The sequence below is a fragment of the Gobio gobio genome (genome assembly GCF_949357685.1).
Source record: "Gobio gobio genome assembly, chromosome: 1".
Taxonomy (NCBI): domain Eukaryota; kingdom Metazoa; phylum Chordata; class Actinopteri; order Cypriniformes; family Gobionidae; genus Gobio; species Gobio gobio.
Genome location: NC_137097.1, coordinates 67,537,699 through 67,560,945, shown reverse-complemented (window position 1 = coordinate 67,560,945; position 23,247 = coordinate 67,537,699). Strand labels below are relative to the sequence as shown.

General features: G+C 40.9%; 2 protein-coding genes across 4 annotated transcripts in view; both read left to right on the top strand.

Moving 5' to 3' along the window:
* srl (sarcalumenin) overlaps nt 1-7,992 on the top strand; it is a 47,664-nt gene extending 39,672 nt beyond the window's left edge. For all 3 annotated transcript variants that reach the window (XM_079825440.1, XM_079825439.1, XM_079825441.1), the window contains 3 exons: nt 3,756-3,872; nt 3,956-4,189; nt 6,275-7,992. In XM_079825440.1, the coding sequence (XP_079681566.1) occupies nt 3,756-3,872; nt 3,956-4,189; nt 6,275-7,086 (1,163 nt within the window). In that variant the 3' untranslated portion in view covers nt 7,087-7,992. The remainder of the gene's footprint in view (nt 1-3,755; nt 3,873-3,955; nt 4,190-6,274) is intronic.
* Nucleotides 7,993-14,812: 6,820 nt separating this feature from the next.
* The window catches only part of LOC307133521 (adenylate cyclase 9), a 116,835-nt gene continuing 108,400 nt past the window's right edge, over nt 14,813-23,247 (top strand). Inside the window, exon 1 of the mRNA XM_079828601.1 lies at nt 14,813-18,073. Within this exon, the coding sequence (XP_079684727.1) occupies nt 16,261-18,073 (1,813 nt within the window). The 5' untranslated portion in view covers nt 14,813-16,260. The remainder of the gene's footprint in view (nt 18,074-23,247) is intronic.

Here is a 23,247-nt window from a genome sequence, read left to right as displayed (position 1 = left end):
TGCTCGTGAGGCGTGTGTTGCGTTCATCTTCTTAACAAATCGCTCCAGCGGCCTTGCTCAGCTCCACAACACTCGGTCCTGCTCTGCTTCAAACTACAGTAACGTTAAAGGGGGGCTAAATGCTGTTTCATGCGTCGTGAGCTTTTTACACGGTTAAAGACTTGGATTCCCATGCTAAACATGGACAAAGTTTCACAAAAAAAAGTTGGACGTTTGATGGAGCATTTCTGTGCCAAAAACGTTCTCATAAGTTTCAGAAAGTTTTTTCAGAGTGACGTCAACAAGGGCAGAATGTCCTTGTATGGGCTCTTCTCCAGGAAGGGCATGCACACGAGCGACTTTTAACGCGCTGTGCTCGGCTTTAGGGAAGTCGCTGCGCTGCAGTCACATGACTTCACGAAATCAACAATGTCACCAAAGATGTGTGTTTTTGGTTGTCAGGGCAAGACAACCCTGCACAGCTTCCAAAAGAACCCAGTGTTAATGGGACAGTGGATGGAGTTTGTTTTTCCGGAGCAGCAACGGAGTTGTGCAAGTGTTTTTGTTTGTCCATGCATTTCGGCGACGATGGTTTATAAACAAGGTCCAGTTCAACTTTTGTAGGTCGTCTAATGCTGAAAGATGGAGCAGTCCCAGCGATTAAGGTTCTCGGTCGTGCGTTGGAAGCAGGCGGTGAGTAAAACTGCTTCAAATGTCTTTGTGTTGTTAGCTATCGACTCATTCAAATGCGCTACTATTCCATTGTTTTTCTATGTAAACACGCACTAGTCTGACGTGCAAAAACGCTCCGCTTGCTACTGCTAACATTAAATCGCATACAATAGTCCATAAACCAAATTATGTCCTCATAAACCACGAGTTAACAAATGTTGTAAAACTTGCGCATGACAAGCCGCTAAGAAAGTATAAGTTACAGTTACAGTACATACCATAGAGACGTCCTGCTGTAGTCGTCGTTGCTGCTTCTCCTGTTCAATTTCAGCCTCTAGATCTGATTCTGGATCATATATGTATGGCTAAATCTGATCGATCTCCATGGTTTATTTAGGATAAAGTTTTTTTTTCCACGTTTAAGGATGTCAGAGCTTTCAGACACTCTCAACGTAATCGCTGTGCGCGCTCGTGATTCTTTAGCTCCGCCCACATGATACGCCTCCAGCCGCTCGTTTTTTTTCGGAAAGACTCGGTACAGCCTATCTTTCCTTTATAAATATAATAAAACTAAAGACTTTTCGGAGATATGAAGGATGCAATACTACTCTATAGGCACTCAAGATTAGGGTTGGGTACCGAAATCCGGTTCCAATATGGCACCGGTACTTATATAACCGGTATGTACCGGACCGAATCAGAACGCAGATTTCGGTTCCTCATTTCGGTGCCAAAATTCAAACGTGCTTTCGCGCTTTGGCTGAGCCAGAGACAGACGCTCAGCGCTGGTCACATCACAACTCATGACAACTATTCAGTGTTTTCAACGACATCATGTTTATTTCAGGTTTCAGACATTTAAATGTTCATAAGTACTAGCAAAAAACACACACTGATGTCTATGAAAGCGGCAATGACAATCCTTTCAGACGGTTATAATTTGACTAACGTTACGTGTTTTATTCACATCAGATAAATGCACATTATATAGTAACTATATAGTTTACTCTATTCTTCTTCCAGTTCACTGGTCACTTACTTTCATGTATTTCGTGAGACGAGAATGAACTCAAGTGTTGTAAATCCGACAGATCCGATTCTGAGGCGCAAACTAACATGGCGCCGCCCATTGCGCTTTATAGATCAACTAACACACATTCACTCACACATTTGAACATCAGATAGTTTGTGACACAGTTAAGAAGTTTGTGAATATTTTGAATAAAAAGAAAAAACTAAATAAACCCGATATAGCTGAGCTGTCAGCGCTATTGCGGCTGCTGTGTGTCATGTGAGAAACATGACGCGTCACCATGGAAACATTAAGGCGATTTAAAAAAAAAAAAAAAAAAAAAAAAACATTAAGGCGATTTGTTCTAAAATATTTAGCCAGAGAATATGATCATATTTCAAAATAAAGCTGAAGCTCGAAGCTGGTTTGTAGCAGAGCAAGAATACAGACGACGGCTGTTATTACTGTAACTGTTTAGAGTTATATTAGGCTTGTTGTAGTTGGGTGGCTTAGGTTTTACTGTGAATTTGTAAATATGTCAATTATAATTTGTAAATAAGTAAATTGTGTTTTGTATTTATTTATATTCATACATTTAAGTATACATTAAACTTTTAATAAATGGTTCAATTTAAATAATAAATAAATAAATAAATAAAAAGCCATTTAATGTCATCCACCTCGTTTGGTGGCCTTTAAAAAAAAAAAAAGTATCGGTTCAGGCACCGTTTAGGCACCGGAACCGTTTTAAAAGTATCGGTTTGGCACCGGAATCGAAAAAAAACCCAAACGATACCCAACCCTACTCAAGATTGACATGAGATTGACTGAAACTGCCCCCGTTAATAATCGCATCCATGAACATGATTTCTGCCCGAGTCCTATATCCGATTCTTTTCCACCGGCTGTGAGGTGAAGACTAGATTCTGCGCTCAAACGTGGCGTCATCAAACTACGCCTTTGTTATGAATAGGCGACCTCTCGTGGACGGAGAAGTTACATAGTGCACTTTTAAATTCCTCAAATAACCTATGAAAGTTATTATTTTGAATATAAACATACATCTATATGTATGTAGATATTAAACCTGATTACATATATCTCCATATATATATATATATATATATATATATATATATATATATATATATATATATATATATATATATATATATATATATATATATATATATATATATATATATATATATATATATATATATATATACACGCACACATACATACATATATGCAAACATACATTCTTCTATGTATAGCAGCAAAATCAGAACTTTTTTCTGATACATATTCAACCCATTTCCTCCATTTTTCCAGAAACACATCCTTCTTTAAATTAACAATAAAGTGATCTTTTCCATAATATAAATCTCTGTGGTAACATCTATCCAGTTATGTAATGTTGGTCTCTCTTGTTTTTAACTATTTGTGTGTGATAAAAGGAGAGATTTTGAAGAATGATGGTAACCAAACAGTTGATGGACCCCATCGACTTCCATAATATAAAAAAGTCAATGGCTACCGTCAACTATTTGGTTACCAACATTCTTCAGAATATCTTATTTTGTGTTCAGCAGAAGAAAGAAATTCATACAGGTTTGAAACAACTTGAGGGTGAGTAAATGATGACAGAAGAATTTTCCTTTTTGGGTGAATGTCCCATCAATAATCAGTAACAAGCACCAGTAAAGAAACCCTTGCAAAATAACTTTTCCCTGGAGACAAAGTTTTCAATAATGACAATTTAATCACTGAATATGTAAATTCGCTATACACTCTTAAAAATAATGGCTCCAAAAGTGTTTTTTTCACAGCGAAAACATGTTTGGTTCCCCAAAGAACCTTTCAGTAAAATCTTTTTCCACTATAAAGAACCTTTTGTGTTATGGAAATATTCCATGGATGTTCGTGGAACCATCAATGGCAATAAAGAACCATTATTTTTAGGAGTGTATGCATATCATGATTTTTTTATGCTTTCATTCGTGATAGAATTTGAATTGTGGTTCTTGCTCTTAGTCTCAGATTTTTTAAATCTTTTCTCCATTGTTCTCCAACTCTCTCTCTCAAACAGATGGAGAAATCACCTCCAAACCCATGGTGCTGTTCCTTGGACCCTGGAGTGTGGGCAAGTCCTCCATGATCAACTATCTGTTGGGTCTTCTGGACACCCCTTACCAGCTGTACACAGGTAAACTGCTGTCTGTGCTTCATGTCAAGTGTACAGTTTTTTTTACAAATTTGCATCATCAACATCATCTGGTGTTGTTTCAGGTGCTGAACCCACTACCTCAGAGTTTACCGTCATCATGCACGGCGAGAAGATCCGCACCGTGGAGGGCATCGTCATGGCTGCCGACAGCTCTCGCTCCTTCTCCCCACTGGAGAAGTTTGGCCAGAACTTTTTGGAGAAGCTGGTTGGCATCGAGATGCCCCACAAGCTCCTGGAGAGGGTCACTTTCGTGGACACACCTGGAATCATCGAGAACCGCAAGCAGCAGGAGAGAGGTACGAGTCTTCTCCAGCATCTCCATTGATTCCTGTTATTTCAGGGTTCCTGCAGGTCTTAAACTCAAATGTAAGGTACGAAAAATTCTTGCATATATTAAATGGTATAAGAAAAGTCTTAACTATCATTTCAGTGTTCATTTTGGGGATGGGAAAAACAAGAATCGCGATTCGGCTTGATGTGATCAGAGCAGTTCGCAATCAATGAACATCACACATTTATGCTAAGCAATTGCTATAATCTACTGTTGATGAATTATGACAGTAGCCTGGTTTCCATTAGATTTGCGCAAAACTTTTGCGATATTTTCTAAATGTTGATAAAAAAACGATTGCGAAATGACGGTGTTTGCATTAACCGATGTTATGCGACTAAAACGTCATTTTTTCCCTCTTGCGGTAAGTCATTCAAAAACTCATGGCGACGGATGTCGGTAGGTTTACATATTATCGCAGCCACCACACTAGACATTATTTTTAATCTAAGGAGATGTAGGAGTTTTATCCAAGCATTAATGGTAAGGAAAGCCCCTTATATTTGGGAGCGTCCACGTATGAGGTGTTTCTGGGAGCTTATAGTGCGGGATTCTCCCTCATATCTGCTTCCAAGTCTTGATAAATTGTGGCATTTCTTTGTTGCTTAGAATCCAGTATTCCTGTAATTCTTTTGTCTTTTATGAGTTTAATAAAGAACTCTGTCTCGTCTTCTGTCCAAACATACCACGCCATCTTTAAAGAATGATCATGTGACTTTTACGTACACCAGGTGACCTGTAAATGCGATAAAACTGGTTCCATTGCAGTTTTGCGAAATATTCCTTTTTTTTAATTGGCTGAAAAACCACCTCATGCGAACGTAATTCGTACAACATTTTTGCCGATATATGGGAGTTTTTGCCAAATGTACACATTTTCCATTGCCCGTATTTTTATTTTGCCATTTCAATTTGCGCAGTTTAAAGGGTAATGGAAATGCAGTTAGTGTTTATATTGTTATATGTTGCGGGTAGATGTAAGAGTGCTTAAACATAGGCATTTAAAATTTTAAATAAGTCCTGGTGTATTTCAGGCTTGTTTATCCACCTTATTTTGCAATGCGGAAGTAAGCTATTTTCTTTGAATGTGCCAGACATAATTTAACACATTCAGTGTATAGATTTGATTATTGTTGGCACAATTACCTCTTTAATTAGCCTGACAAGATGTTGGGTCTGGGAACTCACCATTGGCAGGGCTCAATCCGAGGGGCGGGATAAACGGTTTTCTTTCAAATTCCCTCTGCACGCAATAGGATAGCGCTACAACCAACCAGAAGAAGGTGAAGCGGAGCTAGTTGATAGATTAAACTTTCGCTGTATCCGGTCGGCACACCTCCGAACACTTCCTTTCTTCCTTTCTTAAGAATGACTTCAGTGTCGTTCTTTGTTCTTTCTCAAAGAAAAGCTCAACTCCAAGTCTTCCAGAGTCGCGGCCAAAGCCTATTCGAAAGACCGCTGTTCGTCAGCTTCTTTGTTTTCAAGTAGCACGAAGAACCGTGGCAACTCTGCCGTCATTATGTTAAACCCGCCCACCAACTCTATACACAATGTGATTGGCCTGACCAGAGTTTGGTTTTTCCAGCTCGCAAGCCAACGGAGAGTTGCTAGACGACCCTGGCTGCAAATTAGATTTGCTGCCGCTAGGGTGCGTCTAGATTTCTAGGCTACTCTTTAATATCTTTCTTTAAACATTATGATCATATCAGCAAAATATAATGTCAGTCGACCTCTAATCTCCCCTGAGAACACAAATGTTTTGCGAACGAATGCAACGTTTTTTTCAGGGAAACGCAAAAGCATTGCCAAATAATTTTTCCTCCCATCTAATTTTCTTCTTCTTCACCTTGTCCCATTAGGGGCACCGTAAATTTGTATGTATTAATATATGTGTATGTGCATTAAAATTAGAAATAAAAACCATTTTGAGTATTTTAAACTTGCATTTTCCCTGTTTTGCTGTACAAATTTAGATTTTAAAAACCCTGTATTCAGCATTTTAATATATGAATCGTTATTAATTTTTCTATATTTCTTCCCTCTCCTCAAGGTTACCCATTCAACGACGTGTGCCAGTGGTTTATCGATCGCGCAGACCTCATTTTCGTGGTTTTCGATCCCACCAAGCTGGACGTCGGTCTTGAATTGGAGATGCTTTTCCGGCAGCTTAAAGGTCGGGAGTCCCAGATCCGTATCATCCTCAATAAGGCCGACAGCTTGGTGACCCAGGACCTCATGCGTGTCTACGGTGCTCTGTTTTGGAGTCTGGCGCCCCTCATTAATGTGACCGAACCCCCGCGTGTCTACGTCAGCTCTTTCTGGCCCTACGACTACGCCCCGGACACCAGCCGCGAGCTCTTTAAACGCGAGGAAATATCCTTGCTGGAAGACCTGAACCAGGTGATCGAGAACCGTCTGGAGAACAAAATCGCCTTCATCCGCCAGCACGGCATCCGCGTTCGCATTCACGCCCTCCTCGTGGACCGCTATGTGCAGACCTTCAAGGACAAGATGAGCTTCTTCAGCGACCCCGAGCTGGTCTTCAAGGAGATCGTGGACGATCCGGACAAGTTCTACATTTTCAAGTCCATCCTGGCCAAAACCAACGTCAGCAAGTTCGACCTGCCCAACCGAGACGCTTATCGCGACTTCTTCGGGATCAACCCAGTGAGCAGCTTCAAGCAGCTGTCCGCCCAGTGCTCCTACATGGGCGGTTGTCTGCTGGAGAAGATCGAGCGCGCCATCACCAACGATTTGCCCGCCCTGCTCGGCAGCATCAACTCCGGCAAGAACCCGACCCTGTCCTCCTGTGAGGCCACCGGCTGTGGGGAAAAGCCCAAGAACCGCTACCGGCGAAACTGAGAGAAGAAAACCAGGCGGGAGGGAGACCGAGGAGGAGGACGAGAGAAAGAAAGGAGGGACGTGGAGCAAACAAACCGTGGAGGAGCAGTGGAGCCAATCCTGTTCCTGCCGCGGGTCCGTTTCGAGTCAATAGAGACGGATCTCACGGGACATTTTTAGCGTGAAGAGGTTGTGTGTGGGGGGCGTTTGAGGGCAGGGGACTCTGGGATTGGGTGGAGGGAGGGTCTTGTGAAGTCTTGAGGCGGAGTTTCTTGTGAATGCGAGGAGAGCACGCCAAAATAACTCTCCTCTCTTTCCGCACTACTTTTATAAACTGTCTGCAGTTTTGGAGGGAAAATGTGTACTCATGGAAAAAAAAATGGCTGACACACTTAAAAAAAATGTAAAAAATAGCAAAAATAAAACAACCTGAGACTGAAAATGGGTATCAGCTGCCTTGAATGTGAACCACAAAGCAACAGTGATGCAACAAGAAAATTGTCATACAGTCAGTTCCCTGTGCAGTTTTCCGGTGTATTTTGGGTGGATTTGTTCACTTTTATAGGTTAGTGACTATGAATGATTATTTCTCTCTCGTGAGATATTTATAAGCTACAAGCATTTTTACATTGCATGTTATGATACAGAGGGGTTTGGTTTCTCTCACATTTCCACTTTGTATACCACAATAAAAAAACCAATCTATTTAAAATTCCACAACTAACAGCCAGGTCTTATGTAATGGTTGGGGTTTTGTGTGGAAATATTCACATTGATCTAGATATCTAGATAGACATTACCTCAGAAAGCTGCATTTTTACAAGCTCTACGCTTTTTTTGAATCCAAGTTATGATGTATGGTAGTCAGCAGTGCAAACTCTGCAGTTCTGTGGGAGAGACAAAACTGCAATAAAGTGTTATTAACCGAGCCGTGTGATTTTTGGGGGTTGGGTCGTCACAATGATCTCTTCTGAAAGACCTGTCTAGTCCCTGTTAAATTTCAAGGAGCACTTTTTGTTTCCACCTCCAAATATCGACACAAGATGAACCCTGCGTCACTGCTAGAGACTTTAACCGCAGGTAAGTGCTGAAAGATGCCCAAGTTGACTGTATCTTTAGCAGGTGTAATGTAGCAGCTAGCAAGCTCACAAAACATGCAAAATATGTGTAAATTGTTAAATCCCTGAGCATAATTTTTTTCTGACAGGTATGTTTAATGTCCTAAATTATGTTTATAAGTCTAACCCTAAGGTGCAGTCACGTTACATCAATAGTGTAGCAAATAAAGCACTGCTCATACAGAAATCACTTTTAAAGCAGCTTTCTGTTGGTCAGATTCGTGTGATCAGTTGCGTGAACTCACGCAAAACTCTCGCTTCCTATTGAAATGACTGTAATTCGCCCTTGAATTCTCGCCAATTAATGGACATGAATTAAACTACAGCTCGCAACACTTACCTTAGCAAGTAGTGCTACTGAATGCCCTGGCACACAACACCATAGTCACATGTTCTTTAGATGAATTAAAATGAGTGTCCATATGTTGAAGTTGCAGTAGTCGTCCACTAGAGTGAGCACAGAATGTGAAGAAGTATTGCATCACATTGACGTGAGGACGAAAGCACAAACAATGCACTCCACGTTGCTAATGAAGACCATTGTGCAAACAGTTCTTCTTAACAACACAAAATGAATAAAATATGAAAGAAGAGTTTTATGAAACTATGGGATGTTCACATAAACGCATAAAGCAGCTGAAAATGAACAAACTGAGAAGGGATTTGACATTGATTGAGACATGATTCGATATTCTATTAGCCTATGTGTAAGGACAAGTCAACATAAAAAAAAAACTGACCCCTTTTATAACATTTCTGGTCATTTTTCCCCACCAAATTTGATATGAATTTTGGTCAAGTGGTCAGTTTGGCTAGTGAGCATTGTTTGCGTGGCAGATTAAGATAGCCTACCTATAATGCTAACGGATAGCTTTCTCCATTACAGACCTCATTGATGAGGGAAAATAATGTTAAAACCATATCCAAATGGCTTTAGGCATTGTTTTTATGGTGTTGTTATGCAGCCTTTTTAGAATAAATGACTGATAAATGACCACAGTAATGCAATGGTGAATGTTAATAGTTTAATGGTTACTAATAAGGCACTGAAAAAACAACAGCTTTGTATGTCTATTCCTGTAGCTCAAACAGCAGAGAATGGCGCTAAAAAGGTCATGGGTTTGATTCCGAGAGAATGCATAAACTGATAAAATCTACACTTTGAATGTCATGTAAATCATTTTTGGATAAAAGCGTATACCAAATGCATAAATGATGAAGATTTGAACAAGAAGTAGTTTTCGACAGTCCTGCATCATTCTAGTGGCTCAAACAGCAGCACAATGTCATGGGTTTAAAGGAATGCAAAGGCTGATAGACATATTATATACCTTAATTGCAGTGTAAAATGGTTTGGATAAAAGCGTCTAAATCTACTTCAGCTCTATTTTGATATGAAACACAGGCTTTACAGCACCACATCAATTCCTGATGGATACAGTGCATCCGGAAAGTATTCACAGCGCTTCACTTTTTCCACATTTTGTTATGTTACAGCCTCATTCTAAAATTTATAAAAATGTATTATTTTCCTCCAAATTCTACAAACAATACCCCATAATGACAATGTGAAAGAAGTTTGTTTGAAATCTTGGCAAATGTATAGAAAATAAAAAACGAAAAAAATCACATGTAGGCCTACATAAGTATTCACAGCCTTTGCTCAATACTTGGTCGAAGCACCTTTGGAACCAATTACAGCCTCAAGTCAGTGCACAGCCACTCTCCAGAGATGTTCAATCGGGTTCAAGTCTGGGCTCTGGCCGGGCCACTCAAAGACATTCACAGAGTTGTCCTGTAGTCACTCCTTTGTTATCTTGGCTGTGTGCTTAGGGTCGTTGTCCTGTTGGAAGATGAACCTTCGCCCCAGTCTGAGGTCCAGAGTGCTCTGGAGCAAGTTTTTATCAATGATGTCTCTGTACATTTTTGAATTCATCTTTCCTTCTGTGTCTTGTTTCCTCCAGACATGACGCTTGCCATTCAGGTCAAAGAGTTCAATCTTTGCTTCATCAGACCAGAGAAAATGTTATTCTCATGGTCCTAGTGTCCTTCCGGTGCCTTTTGGCAAACTCCAGGCAGGCTGTCATGCGCTGTCTGGCCACTCTACCATACAGGCCTGATTGGTGGAGAGCTGCAGAGATGGTTGTTCTTCTGGAAGGTTCTCCTCTCTCCACAGAGAAACGCTGGAGCTCTTTCAGAGTGAACTGACTAAGGCCCTTCTCCCCGGATAGCTCATTTTGGCCGGACGGCTAGCTCTAGGAAGTCCTGGTGGTTCCAAACTACTTCCATTTACGGATGATGGAGGCCACTGTGCTCATTGGGACCTTCAATGTTGCAGACATTTTTCTGTACCCTTCCCCAGATCTGTGCCTCGATACAATCCTGTCTCTGAGGTCTACAGACAATTCCTTGGACTTCATGGCTTGGTTTGTGCTCTGACGCACTGTTAACTGTGGGACCTTGTGTAGACAGGTGTGTGCCTTTCCAAATCATGTCCAATCAACTGAATCCAATCAACATCTCAAGGATGATCAGTGGAAACAGGAGCACCTGAGCTCAATTTTGAGTGTCATGACAAAGGCTGGGATGTACATTTTTAATACATTTGCAAAGATTTCAAACTAATTTATTTGACGTTGTCATTCTCATTATGGGGTATTGTTTGTAGAATTTTGAGGAAAAAATATAATTTTGGAATAAGGCTGTAACATAAAATGTGGAAAAATTGTGCCATCCTGCATGAATATTCTGTTTCAATCTGAAATATGTCACATTACTGAAGTAAATTGGGTTTCTTGTGCCTTTTATATTGATTTTAATGAACTGATTGTAATGAAGATTTCCTCATCGTATGCGTGTATCTATGTTATTCTGTGTTAATGCATTGAATAGAAGATGTAACAGCTCATTTTGCAGCACTGCTCGAGTAGCAAATGTGCAATATGGCGGTCGCAATCAATAACAGAATGAAGCCAGTGTCCCGCCGGCAAACGTTATTAATCTTAATGAGTTAATAATGGGGTCTGCCCGCCTGTGTGAGGACACAGTCCAATGATCACATATTTCAAAACAGACTGTGCGATATTCCCCCCAGAGCAAGGGAAGCCCCCACAACATTAGGGCCGCCTCCTCTGGAAGCGTGTGAAGTCACACTCACACATACACACATTTGAGATCGGAGGCTGAAGTTTGCCTTGCACTCAGATGTGATTGGAGAACAGGTCTGGAAGCTGCATTGCAGCAGCTCGGGGTCGGTCGTGACTCCAACTAAAAGGGAGGTGTGCAAGTGCACTGTAACGGGGGACTGACATCTAACATGTTCAAAGGGAATGGAGTTTCTCAAGGCCAATTCTCAAGATGTCAATCATTGCGAATGAATCTCAGTAACTGAAAGATAGAAACAGAGGTTTTATTGGGGGAATCTCACAAATAGGGGTCACACATTTCACCGCCCGATAAAAATGTATTTTGCTAGATTAAGTCTTTTTTTTTAAACCATTATTTGTTTTGCACTGTGGCATTCATTTTATGAGTTTTGTTGACAGTCATTTCTGCAATGCAATAATATTTACTGAATATTTTTATTTAAATCAATATAAAGGCAGCACAACAAATACCAAATATTTGATACATGATATATACTTTACAATTTAATATATATACACAGACACATATTTAGTCTGTCTGACATTTTTCTTTTAAATTAGCATTTTTATGTATTTTTAAGGCATTATAGTGATGACAGATTACAGATATACAAATATGATTTTTTTTTGTCTATTGATGGGCGAAAATGTATTTAATTATCACGAAAATAATGATCCAACATGCATTTAAAAAATAAAACTTGCAACCTTCAATTTTTAAGTACAATCAACTTGGCTGTGTAATGCTGCATTCACACCAAACGCGAATAGAGCGTCAAATTCGCGTCTAGTTTGACGCTTGAACATTTTGAATCCATTTGCGCATCCACAGCGAATTGGACGTGCGTTTAAATCGAGCGTTTGGAGCGAAATAGACGCACATGGATGACAGCCGCTTTCAGCTGTTTATAAAACACAACCATGAATCTTTTCGTTTACATTTTTTTTTTATTAAACACATTCATATGTGGTTCAGCCAATAAGTGTGCATATATATGATTATCACTGTAATAAAATTAAATATGACATAAAACACAACCCAGTCTCTTTTTGTTAAATGTCAGTTTATGTGTGATCAATAATAGCCATTATAAAAGTATAAGAAGCTATACAATAAATAAAGCAAACAATTCAGTCAAACAAAGTCAGTGCTAGTAGCCCAGGCTACAACTGTAAAGTTAAATAGCCTAAAAATAAAGTTATGCAACTTCACTTTGAGTCTCAGTCGAAACGATTTGGCAAGCAACAAATTATAGATTCATGAGACAAAAGATCACCCGTTAAATCTACACAAGATGAATTATCTCTCATGTTTAACCACTACAGAGACATCACAGCCAGTGGCCAACGTCAGAAAGACTAGCCGAGGTAAGGCTGCTCTCGCCGGGGTTAATGAGCGCTGAGCGCCCGCTGATCAACTGGATCACACAACTCCAAAAACGGCAGAAAAATTTTCCAATAGGCGACCTCTTTCTAAATAAACCACAGATTTAAGTGGTTTAACAATGTGTATTGTGAAAAGCGCTATACAAATAAATTTGAATTTGAATTTTGAATTTAAGCTAAGTTCATTCTCGCCTGAAAAAGTCTTAAAACTACATTTTGTTACACAATAACAGTAGTATTTTTAAATTATGTGGGGTTTCTCATCCGCTATTGACTTGCCATTAGATTATCACCACGTGACAGCAGCAAGCAGGCTCCTGGTTAACGCGGCGCGAATTGACGCCAAAGTTCAGATTTTTCAACTCGGGTGTCAAACGCGAATTCGCTTCAAATGCGTGAATGCACAAAAAGCACCACTCGCGCGTAATGAGCGTATCGCGCAAGACGCTCAATTCGCGACGTGCGAATGAGGCGAAATCGCGTCCACCACGCCGCACTAAACGTGTCTATCGCGCCTTTCCATTGACTTAACATGGAAATCACTCGCTCCAGATGCTCTATTCACGTTTGGTGTGAACGCAGCATAAGTCATTTCAACTTAAATTACATTAAACTGACTTAAAAAATGTGTTGAATGTCGTATAACTCAAAAAATAACGTTTAAAACGACTTAACTTATTTTGATGAGTTGAAGTAATGTAAAAACATATATGCTGACTTATTGATCATGTACATTTTTAATAATGGTCTTTAATAAATGAAATATCATTTAATTTTTCACTGTTGATTTTAGGATGAACTATAAACTGGACATGTTCTTGAGAGGTTTGTATGGATTGGATATCTTAAGAATTCTATGACACTCTTTACTTTTACTCTTTACTCTTTTCCCCAGAGTATAATTTACACTACTAAGAATGATCAGTGTACTTCTGTAAGAGACCTGCATGACCCTCTAGCTCAGGCCGGGTCTGCTATAGGGGCACACACACACACACACACACACACACACACACACACACACACACACACACACACACACACACACACACACACACACACACACACACACACACACACACACACACACACACACACACACACACACACACACACACACACACACACACACACACACACACACACACACACACACACACACACAGCTGCAGTTCTCCAGGGAATTCCTTTGAAACAGTCTTCGGAAGTTTTTTAAGCATCTTAGCCTCACGCTGGCTTCCAAAACAACATAATCACTTTGATTCAGCCACAGTTACTGCTGTGCGGTGTGAGCACAACACGGAAACCGAGCAAAGAGAGACTCTATTAATTAAAACATGCGGATTAAAGACTTGTGGTTTATTTTGGGAATAATTTCATAAACTGGGATCAACATTTAATTACAAAATTGGTGGATTTAGTGAGTATTACGGAAAACATTGTGGAAAATGTTTAATAAACCCTTCGGCCCCAAGCAGAGCTGACCTGAAAAGTATCTATCTATCTATCTATCTATCTATCTATCTATCTATCTATCTATCTATCTATCTATCTATCTATCTATCTATCTATCTATCTATCTATCTATCTATCTATCTATCTATCTATCTATCTATCTATCTATCTATCTATCTATCCATCCATCCATCCATCCATCCATCCATCCATCCATCCATCCATCCATCCATCCATCCATCCATCCATCCATCCATCCATCCATCCATCCATCCATCCATCCATCCATCCGACTATCAAATAAACCATGAAAAGCAACACACAGGCATAGCTACAAGTTAAGATATGCAATTGGTTTATTATATCTGAATTGGTCTGGATGATTTCATATTGCTCTCAATATGACAGCTGTGTCCCCCCTGCATTGCACGTCACGTCACATTGATTGGAACCCCCACCCCCCTTTCCTTTTGACAGCTCTCGGTGACGCGCGTCAGCGTTGGGGACGCGCTCGGACGCGAACACTGCGGTTTGAGAACAGCCCACCTCCATATGAATGCGTGCTCGCCACCCTTTTGTTGTTCTCAGTCCGGAGCGTGCACGCACACGCACGCGTTTATCCCCACCTCTAAATGTATCTCCAGCGTCTAGTGGACTAGTACAGACACCGCGTCGGATTGCGAATACAGATGGAGATCTCACTGATGTTTGATGGCCACCGGCGCACCCGAGCCGCGCGAGAGCACACGAGTCAACTATGATACGCGCGAGATATTGGCATGTGTGTCAGGAGTGCCAAGCTGTGATCCGATGGGGAAAATAGAGGAACCGGCTGAGAAAGAGATTTGTTTGGATATCACGGGAAAAGCTGCCCGTGCAAATGAGTCCTGAAGAGAAACCAAAGAGGCACTTTACCACCGTGAGTGAATGGAGAGAGAGAAGTGCAGACTTTCTGCCTCTGTGAAAGAAAAGGAAACTTAACTGAATTCTGACCAACAAGGTGGATTCATTCTTCATTTGAGGCACGGAAGTTTTACATGCATTGATATAAATGGCTTAAGCTGATTTCAAGGAGCCTAACCTGAACTAAGATCAAAGTGTTTTGAGTCTATGGGAATATACTGGACATATAGGCATTTATGCATCTTGAATTAGACGTTTTTATGGCGTTAATTCATGTGCGTAATCTTCATGGTTTTAATCTCGTTACGCAGATTTAATTCGGAATAGAGGCGCCCGCAAGATCCCGGAGTGGGAACTCAGGACAGGTCGGGGATACAGGCAAGAGAAGAGAAACTGATTTTTTTTTATTTTATGTTTTTGACAGCAATGACGCCTGATGTGCCCTTTATATCCGTTTGACATGACGCGGAGTCTCCAATGAACACGTATTCTGAATATAAAAAACAAAAGAGGGGGAAGGTTTATCTTTATGAACCCGGATTCTTTTTAAATAATGATGTTGAAACATGTTTTTTTATAGTTTGGACACTCCTGGGCTTATCTGAGATGTTCCATCTCCTTCTGGAAGTTTGACTTTTAAAATGGCTGTTTATTTCATCAAGAGTTTTTGGACTTTATTATGCACGGACTATGATGGATATGAGAATAAGCCATACTTTATTAAAGCATGCACGCAGACTGTCCTTTAAATGTTACCATAGGCACCATAGATTTTCTTCTCCTTCATGAAAACCAATGTAATGGCTCATTTATAGTGAAAATGGTGCATTTGGCGTCAGCATGAGTCCCCTAAGGAGTCAAAGCAAACAGTGCTTGACTTGAGCCTTCATTTTTGTGGTGTTATTATGTAACTTTGAGTAACCAGTGAAAGAACATTTTGATTCACTTGTAGTAAGATTCCATGCGTTTTGGATAAACCTCTCTAAACCCATGTGCGTCAAGAAGGGACAGAAAAGAAGAGGAATGCGCTATTGACGTCATGAGGTGAAATAACCAATCTTAAAATCCTGGAATTGTCTAAATACATGAGTAAACCTTTTGCCATCTAGACGTCAGAGTTGTTTTCCCCTCTTGAGCCTTTTCCACTCGAGCACCTTTTTTTTCTCGACTCTGATCTGAACAGTACCATGGCTTCTCCTCAACATCAACATCTGCTGTTTCAGAACAGCGAAGTAAGCTGTGACTCCAGCGGCGACGGTGCTGTGGCTGTGCGTATCAGCAGCACCAAACCGCACAAACAGCAGCGTGGGAGTCTGGGCGCCAGCGCCATGTGCAGTATCATCGGGGGCTCCAAACATTGCAAGTACAGTATCTCCTCCAGCTGTAGCTCAGGCGAATCTGCCATCCGCAAAACGGTCATCAAAGGCCTCAGGACTCAGAGGAAGATGCCGCAGCTGTTTGAGAGGTCGGCCGGACACTTCTGGAACCCCAAGTTTGACTCCAACATTCTGGAGGAAGCCTGCCGCGAGCGCTGCTTCCCTCAGACGCAAAGACGTTTCCGCTGTGTGTTGTTTTACATGGCGGCCGCCAGCCTCCTCTGGGGGTTGTTCTTCATCGCAAACGCTAACCGATGCGAACAGACTGCCTTCTTATTGCCCACGGCCTCCTTCCTACTCCTCTGTTCTGTCCTGTTCGTCTTCACGTTCACCCGGTTCTACACCCACTGCTACAATCAAACCTCGCTGTTGCTCATTGTGGTGACGTTTGCCCTCACGCTTGCCCCTCAGATCCAAACGTCAGGCTTTAGTGACTTTAATGTGCCTCCTTTGAAGGATGAAGATGATGCAGGCGACTTCAGTGGCGCGGAGGATAAAAATCTAACCTTTGAAGCCACCCGCAGTGGAGGTCCAGTAGCCCCCTGTTTGTCCCCAGTTGGCACCTTCTCTCTAGGCATGGAGGTGCTTTCGTTGCTCTACAGTTTCCTCCACGTCCGTCTTTACGCTTCGCTACTGCTTGGCCTGCTCTACTCTGTGCTTTTTGAGACGCTTGGATGGATGCACTTGATTCAAGCCAACGGATGGAGCAATTCCACTGAGGAACATTTGGAGACGCTCTACTGGCTGATCCCCGGAAGAGCCATTTTGCATGTCTGCGCCCACATCATTGGCATTCACCTTTTCATCATGTCCGAAGTGCGCTCACGCAGCACGTTCCTCAAGGTCGGCCAAGCCATCATGCACGGGAAAGACTTGGAGGTCGAAAAGGCCCTGAAGGAGAGGATGATTCACTCGGTGATGCCTCGTAGGGTGGCGGATGAGCTCATGAAGCAGGGCGATGACGACAATGACAATTCGGTTAAGCGCTACTCGACGGGCGCGGCTATTGCGGGTGCCTCCAGCCCTAAGAGCACCAAACGCAAGAAGACATCGATACCTCGGGGTCAGATCATCTTTCGGCCTTTCAACATGAAACGCATGGAGCCGGTCAGCATCCTGTTCGCCGACATTGTGGGATTCACCAAGATGAGTGCCAACAAGTCGGCGCATGCCCTGGTGGGACTCCTCAACGACTTATTTGGACGCTTCGATCACCTGTGCGAGCTCACATGCTGCGAGAAGATCAGCACGCTGGGAGACTGTTACTATTGTGTGGCTGGTTGTCCCGAGCCACGAGAGGACCATGCCTACTGCTGCGTGGAGATGGGGCTCGGGATGATCCAGGCCATTGAGCAGTTCTGTCAAGAGAAAAAGGAAATGGTCAACATGCGCGTTGGCGTCCACACGGGCACCGTGCTTTGCGGGATCCTCGGCATGAAGCGCTTTAAATTTGATGTCTGGTCCAATGATGTCAACTTAGCCAATCTCATGGAGCAGTTGGGCGTCGCCGGGAAGGTTCACCTGTCGGAGGCCACAGACAAGTTCTTGGATGACCGGTACTTGCGAGAAGACGGCCGGGTCACAGAAAGGATCGGGCCGAGTGTGGTTGCAGATCAGCTTAAAGGTAAGATGTGCATTTTTAGATGTTTTAATGGCTAATACGATGCACTGTGCTTCATCTTTGTTGCGAAACCGTGCCTCGGAGGACCGAGTATGACACGTTTGTCTCTTGGCTCATCTGGTTGTTAAAACGCTCTAAGCGGCATTGAAACTCTCTTCAGTCTGCGTATTGTCTGTGTCCTCAGGGTCTGCTGGTCAAAGCGGTTTGTTGAAAGTCAGTTTCTGTGACACATTCAGTTATTGGAGCAGGTCTTTTAGTGAGTAACATGCTCTCAAGCCATTTCCACAGCCTTCAGGAAGGAATTCTTATTGGTTATTTGTACAGTCATTTTTTTCTTGGAAAAGGCCTGTCATTAATGGAGCTTTTTTGTTCAGGGGTCAACAAAGCAAAATTTGCATTTGCTAATGGAAAATTAGCAACGTAATCTGCTGTGTAGTCGTGTTAGCATGCAGACTTGCAATGCAATTTTGGCGTACACTTTGTATACATGGCATTTCTCCAAGTATTTTTTCACCCTGAAGTTAATATTCTGTCACCATTCACAACCGTGTTGTTTCAAACCTGTATGACTTTCTTTCTTCTGCAAAACACACAAAGAGAGAGAGAGAGAGAGAGAGAGAGAGAGAGAGAGAGAGAGCATAATTAATAGTCATACAGGCTTGAAACAACATTTTTGGGTGAACCTCCCGTTTAATGGCTGTTCATCCATCAGGAAGAGATTCATGGTGTAGGTTTTTAGAATCATTTTGTCTTGTGAACGATATGTGAAAAAACTGATTTAATGAGCTTTCTGATGAGCAATCAACAAAGAAAAATTAGCATCTCCAAAATAGCAATCTTTTTTTTTTGCATGGTTAGGAGATTAACATGCAAGCTACATCTGTTTCAGTTGCATATTTCGGTGGTAACACTGTAGTATGGGAAAAACATATTCTACGACTTTTGCCTCATAAGCTCCTAAATAGTTAGTAAGGTAGTAGTATCAATTAAGTTTTGGTATTGCATAGGATTAAGGGGTGTAGAATATGGTCATGCAGAATAAAGCTTTATAAGTGCTTATAAACAGCTAATAAGCAACTAGTTAAACGTGAGAATTGTCCCCCATATTTTGAATTTCAAGCATTTCTGTGCTAATCTCCCCTTTCAGTTAATCGCCGGCAACCGCTCTTATATCAAGTATTGGATTCTCACAAGTCCTAAAGCATTGACATTTGTGTAAATGTGGCCAAAGGCTGCCATTTTTACGTAATTAACTTATGCAAATGGTTCCTTTTTTTTTGTTAATTGTACTTGAGCTCAAGCAAAAGCCAATAATTGGATGTAAAGTGATGTATTTTCCTAGCCGTACTGAATATGAATGTCCCAGCGTGTTATTAATCCTTTCGGGTCATAATTATGGTTACTTAATAGACCCTCTTCATTTAATGAGGAATGCCAGACCATAATTAATATAGAAAATGGAATTCACATTTTGACAGTATTGATAACTGGTTTCTAACATCGAGTGGCTAAACCTTAAGATTATCAAAGTGGCTCTTGTCCTTTACTCCACAGATTGGATTAAAGTCTTCACATATTAAGTTTTTTTTAAAAAAGTCATTGTCACTGAAATGGCCTTTAATGTCGGGATCAGACTACACAATATCAGCCAGATTTTGGCATGATCCGTTTGTCAGAGTGTCATGGTGATTCATAAATGACAATGTGGGCCGGGACGCAAGAATCGATCGTTTTATCTTGTATAGAGTGCCATATGGACAACATCTGCGACACTTCATGACGTCCCGACAGAAAAACTAGTATGTTTCATTTTTATTTTGGTCCTACACAATGGGTTCTGTCAACCTCAAAATGCAAGAAAATGGTATTTTATTAAATAAACATAAAACAAACACAAACACCCACGAGGGGGAAAACCAAACTAGAAGTAAACTAAACACAAGGAGAAGGAACATAAGCAGGAACAGAACACGGCAGGAAACAGAGGACAAAAGACATACCAAATGATGACGTACCAGCACAGGACTAAACACAGAATGAGATAATAAAGGGTGACAAATCAAGCAGGAAATGAGGGAGGACAGGTGGGGCAAATTAACCAATAATGAGATAACAAGATGGGGGGGTTGACAATAGACCAGAGACATGACGTAAGACAAAACATTCGGACGGGATTAGTTTTACATGGGGAGGTAGGGGTAAAGTAATCTTACCTCAGGACGTCTGTAATATTAATGGCCAATTTGCACGGGATAAGACATCTCAGTAAAACTAGCAGCAGTGGGAGGGGTAACTCGCTTTACGCACCACAGTAACCTCCTGGTCGCCATGTGCGTATGGCGTTGCTTCCTGTTATCACGTGAGCAAACACACAACATGGCGCCAACAAGAAAAACGCGAAACTGGAGCAGGGAGGAAACGCTGTGTTTAATGTATATATATATATATATAGGCCTTATTTCATATAATAACCCATAAACTGTTACAGAATGTATACATTTCTTTTGATATCATTCTTATTACTATTTATATATCTTTTAAAGTGTCATTAATGTAAAATACTAAATAAAATATTCTACTTTTTTATTTTGACAGTTTAGTAGAATAATTGAATAACTGATAACAGAAAAATCTGAATCCCATTAAAAGATCTGAAAGGTACAAGCATATCAATATTTACTTATTTAATTGCCCTTATTTTAATTGAAGATATGTCATAATAAAAATAATTTTAAAAAACATAATAGATTTTGTCATGATAGAATTCACTCAATTAATCTATAGGTTTTAATGAAAGTGAAGATTCCTGAAATGTACATCTAATTCATGAAAATATGAAATTATAGCCCCGTTAATTACAATAACTACTACATTTAAAAACAATAACACCAGCAACAACATCCCCCTTGGGGTCTTCTGTGCCAAATATGGCTGGGTCATCTTACCCCAAGGGTCTAAATTGATATTTTTACTTCAAAATAAAAGCTATAACAAACAAATGTGTGTCCACAAATCCCTCATTAACAAATAGACACAAAAACTTTGATATTCAACATAATACAATGTCATAGATCACTATTTTCGATAGACACACAATTAGATCAAAACTGTTTTGACTGACTAAATCTCACAAATGTTGATATTAAGATGAAATGACATAATAAAAAATTGTATATTCATTCATCAAAAGTGCTTGGATGAGATTTTGTCGTCTATGGTGAGGAGAAAAAATTAGGGCTCAGAGAGTGAGGGAGAGCCCACTGAGAATCAGCCGAATCAGACAGTTACAGGCTGTCAATAAAGGAATAGTAAGAGTAAGATGGATAATTTGTATGGACAAGCACCCTATCCTCGCCCCCTACGCAACCCCACCCCAGTGCCCCTTTTTTTGGTTTGGGCCACTGCCCCTGTGCACGGCCCTGTGTAAGAGGCAAAAAAAGTGTTTGTTCACAGTGTTTGTATTTATTATTTATTCAAGACATTTAGATGTCTGTTTCAAAAACTGCCCACTGAGATGAGACGAGTCTTGTAAAGTGCACAGTGCCTGAAAACATAACATTTCTGGACTTCTGGAAATAACAGAAATACATAAATAAACACATAATAAATGCGGAAAAATAAATAAATATAAATTCCAGTTCTTAACAAAGAGCTGACTGAGCTGCTGCAGAGGGTGAACTTCTTTGTTAAGAAACGAAATGTGTATTTATTAATTTTTAGCATTCATTATTTGTTTATTTATGTATTTCTTTATACAGTATGACTGGTGATAGACTTTACAAAGCTCTGCAGCGGAGATTTTGTCATCCTGAGGTGATGTTGCTTCTCGGAAAAAATGACCCGAGGGAAGACTTAGCCTACCTGCGGCTCGTCGGTTACTTTTATGTTTTTCCGTGCTGGCATGTCGGTCAATGGTGGCTTTCCCTGGACTACTAACGTCCACTTCACAGCGTCACAGTGGGCAAAATCCATGAAAGCGTCTCTACTGCTTTTTGATATAAATTCGTGCTCTTTTGTCCATTCCGGATTAATGAGGTCTGACATGTTAACGTTATATGACAGCATAGCCAGCACGTCGTGGAGGCTTGTTTACATTTTTAACCAGTGATATTATCAGATATTTATTTGACACTGCTTTCAGCCAATCATTTGTTTGACCAGAGATCTTACGGCATTAGACACTATGCTGATGCTTCCCAATAAAGATTCTAGATCAGGTTTTTTTTTGGCTAATTCAGCGCAAGTCCAAAAAGGAGGACAAATGAGTGTCCGGCTTGAGGCTGCGCCGGACGCCGGACAGCGGGCTTAAAATTTAGACTGTCCGGCCAAAATCTGGATGTATGGCCACCCTAGGCTACATTCAATAGCCTGTCTCCCAATATCAAAGCTATCTTAGGCTGGGCTATGTAGAGGTAGAGGTAACCACCTCTTAGCTCTGGCCTCTGTTTGCACACTTAAAGGATTAGTTCACTATTAAATAAACTTTTGCTGATAATTTACTCACCCCCATGTCATCCAAGATGTCCATGTCTTTCTTTATGCAGTCGAAAAGAAATTAAGGTTTTGGATGAAAACATTCCAGGGGTTTTTCTCCATATAATGGACTTCAGTGGGCTCCAAACGGTTCAAGGTCCAAATGACAGTTTCGGTACAGCTTCAAAGGGCTTTAAACGATACCAGACGATGAATAAGGGTCTTATCTAGCGAAACGATCAGTTTCTGCGAGAAACGGAGCAGTATTTATGCTATTATTTTACCTCTTTTCAGACGAGCGTGATCATCTCTGAGCTCAGCCATAACTTCCGCTAAGTGAGGTCAAAATACGAGCATGGTCATAGATGTATATGTAGATGCCTCATTAGCGCCTCCACGGATCAGTAGAATGAAGCATCTACGATCGATATATATCTATGACCAGGCTCATATTTGACCTCACTTGGCGGAAGTTATGGCTGAGCTCAGAGATGATCACGGTCGTCTGATAAGAGGTAAAATAATAGCATAAATACTGCTCGGTTTCTCGCAGAAACTGATCGTTTCGCTAGATAAGATAGATAGATAGATAGATTCATCGTCTGGTATCGTTTGGTATCGTTTAAAGCCCTTTGAAGCTGCACTGAGACTGTCATTTGGACCTTGAACCATTTGGAGCCCATTGAAGTCCATTATATGGAGAA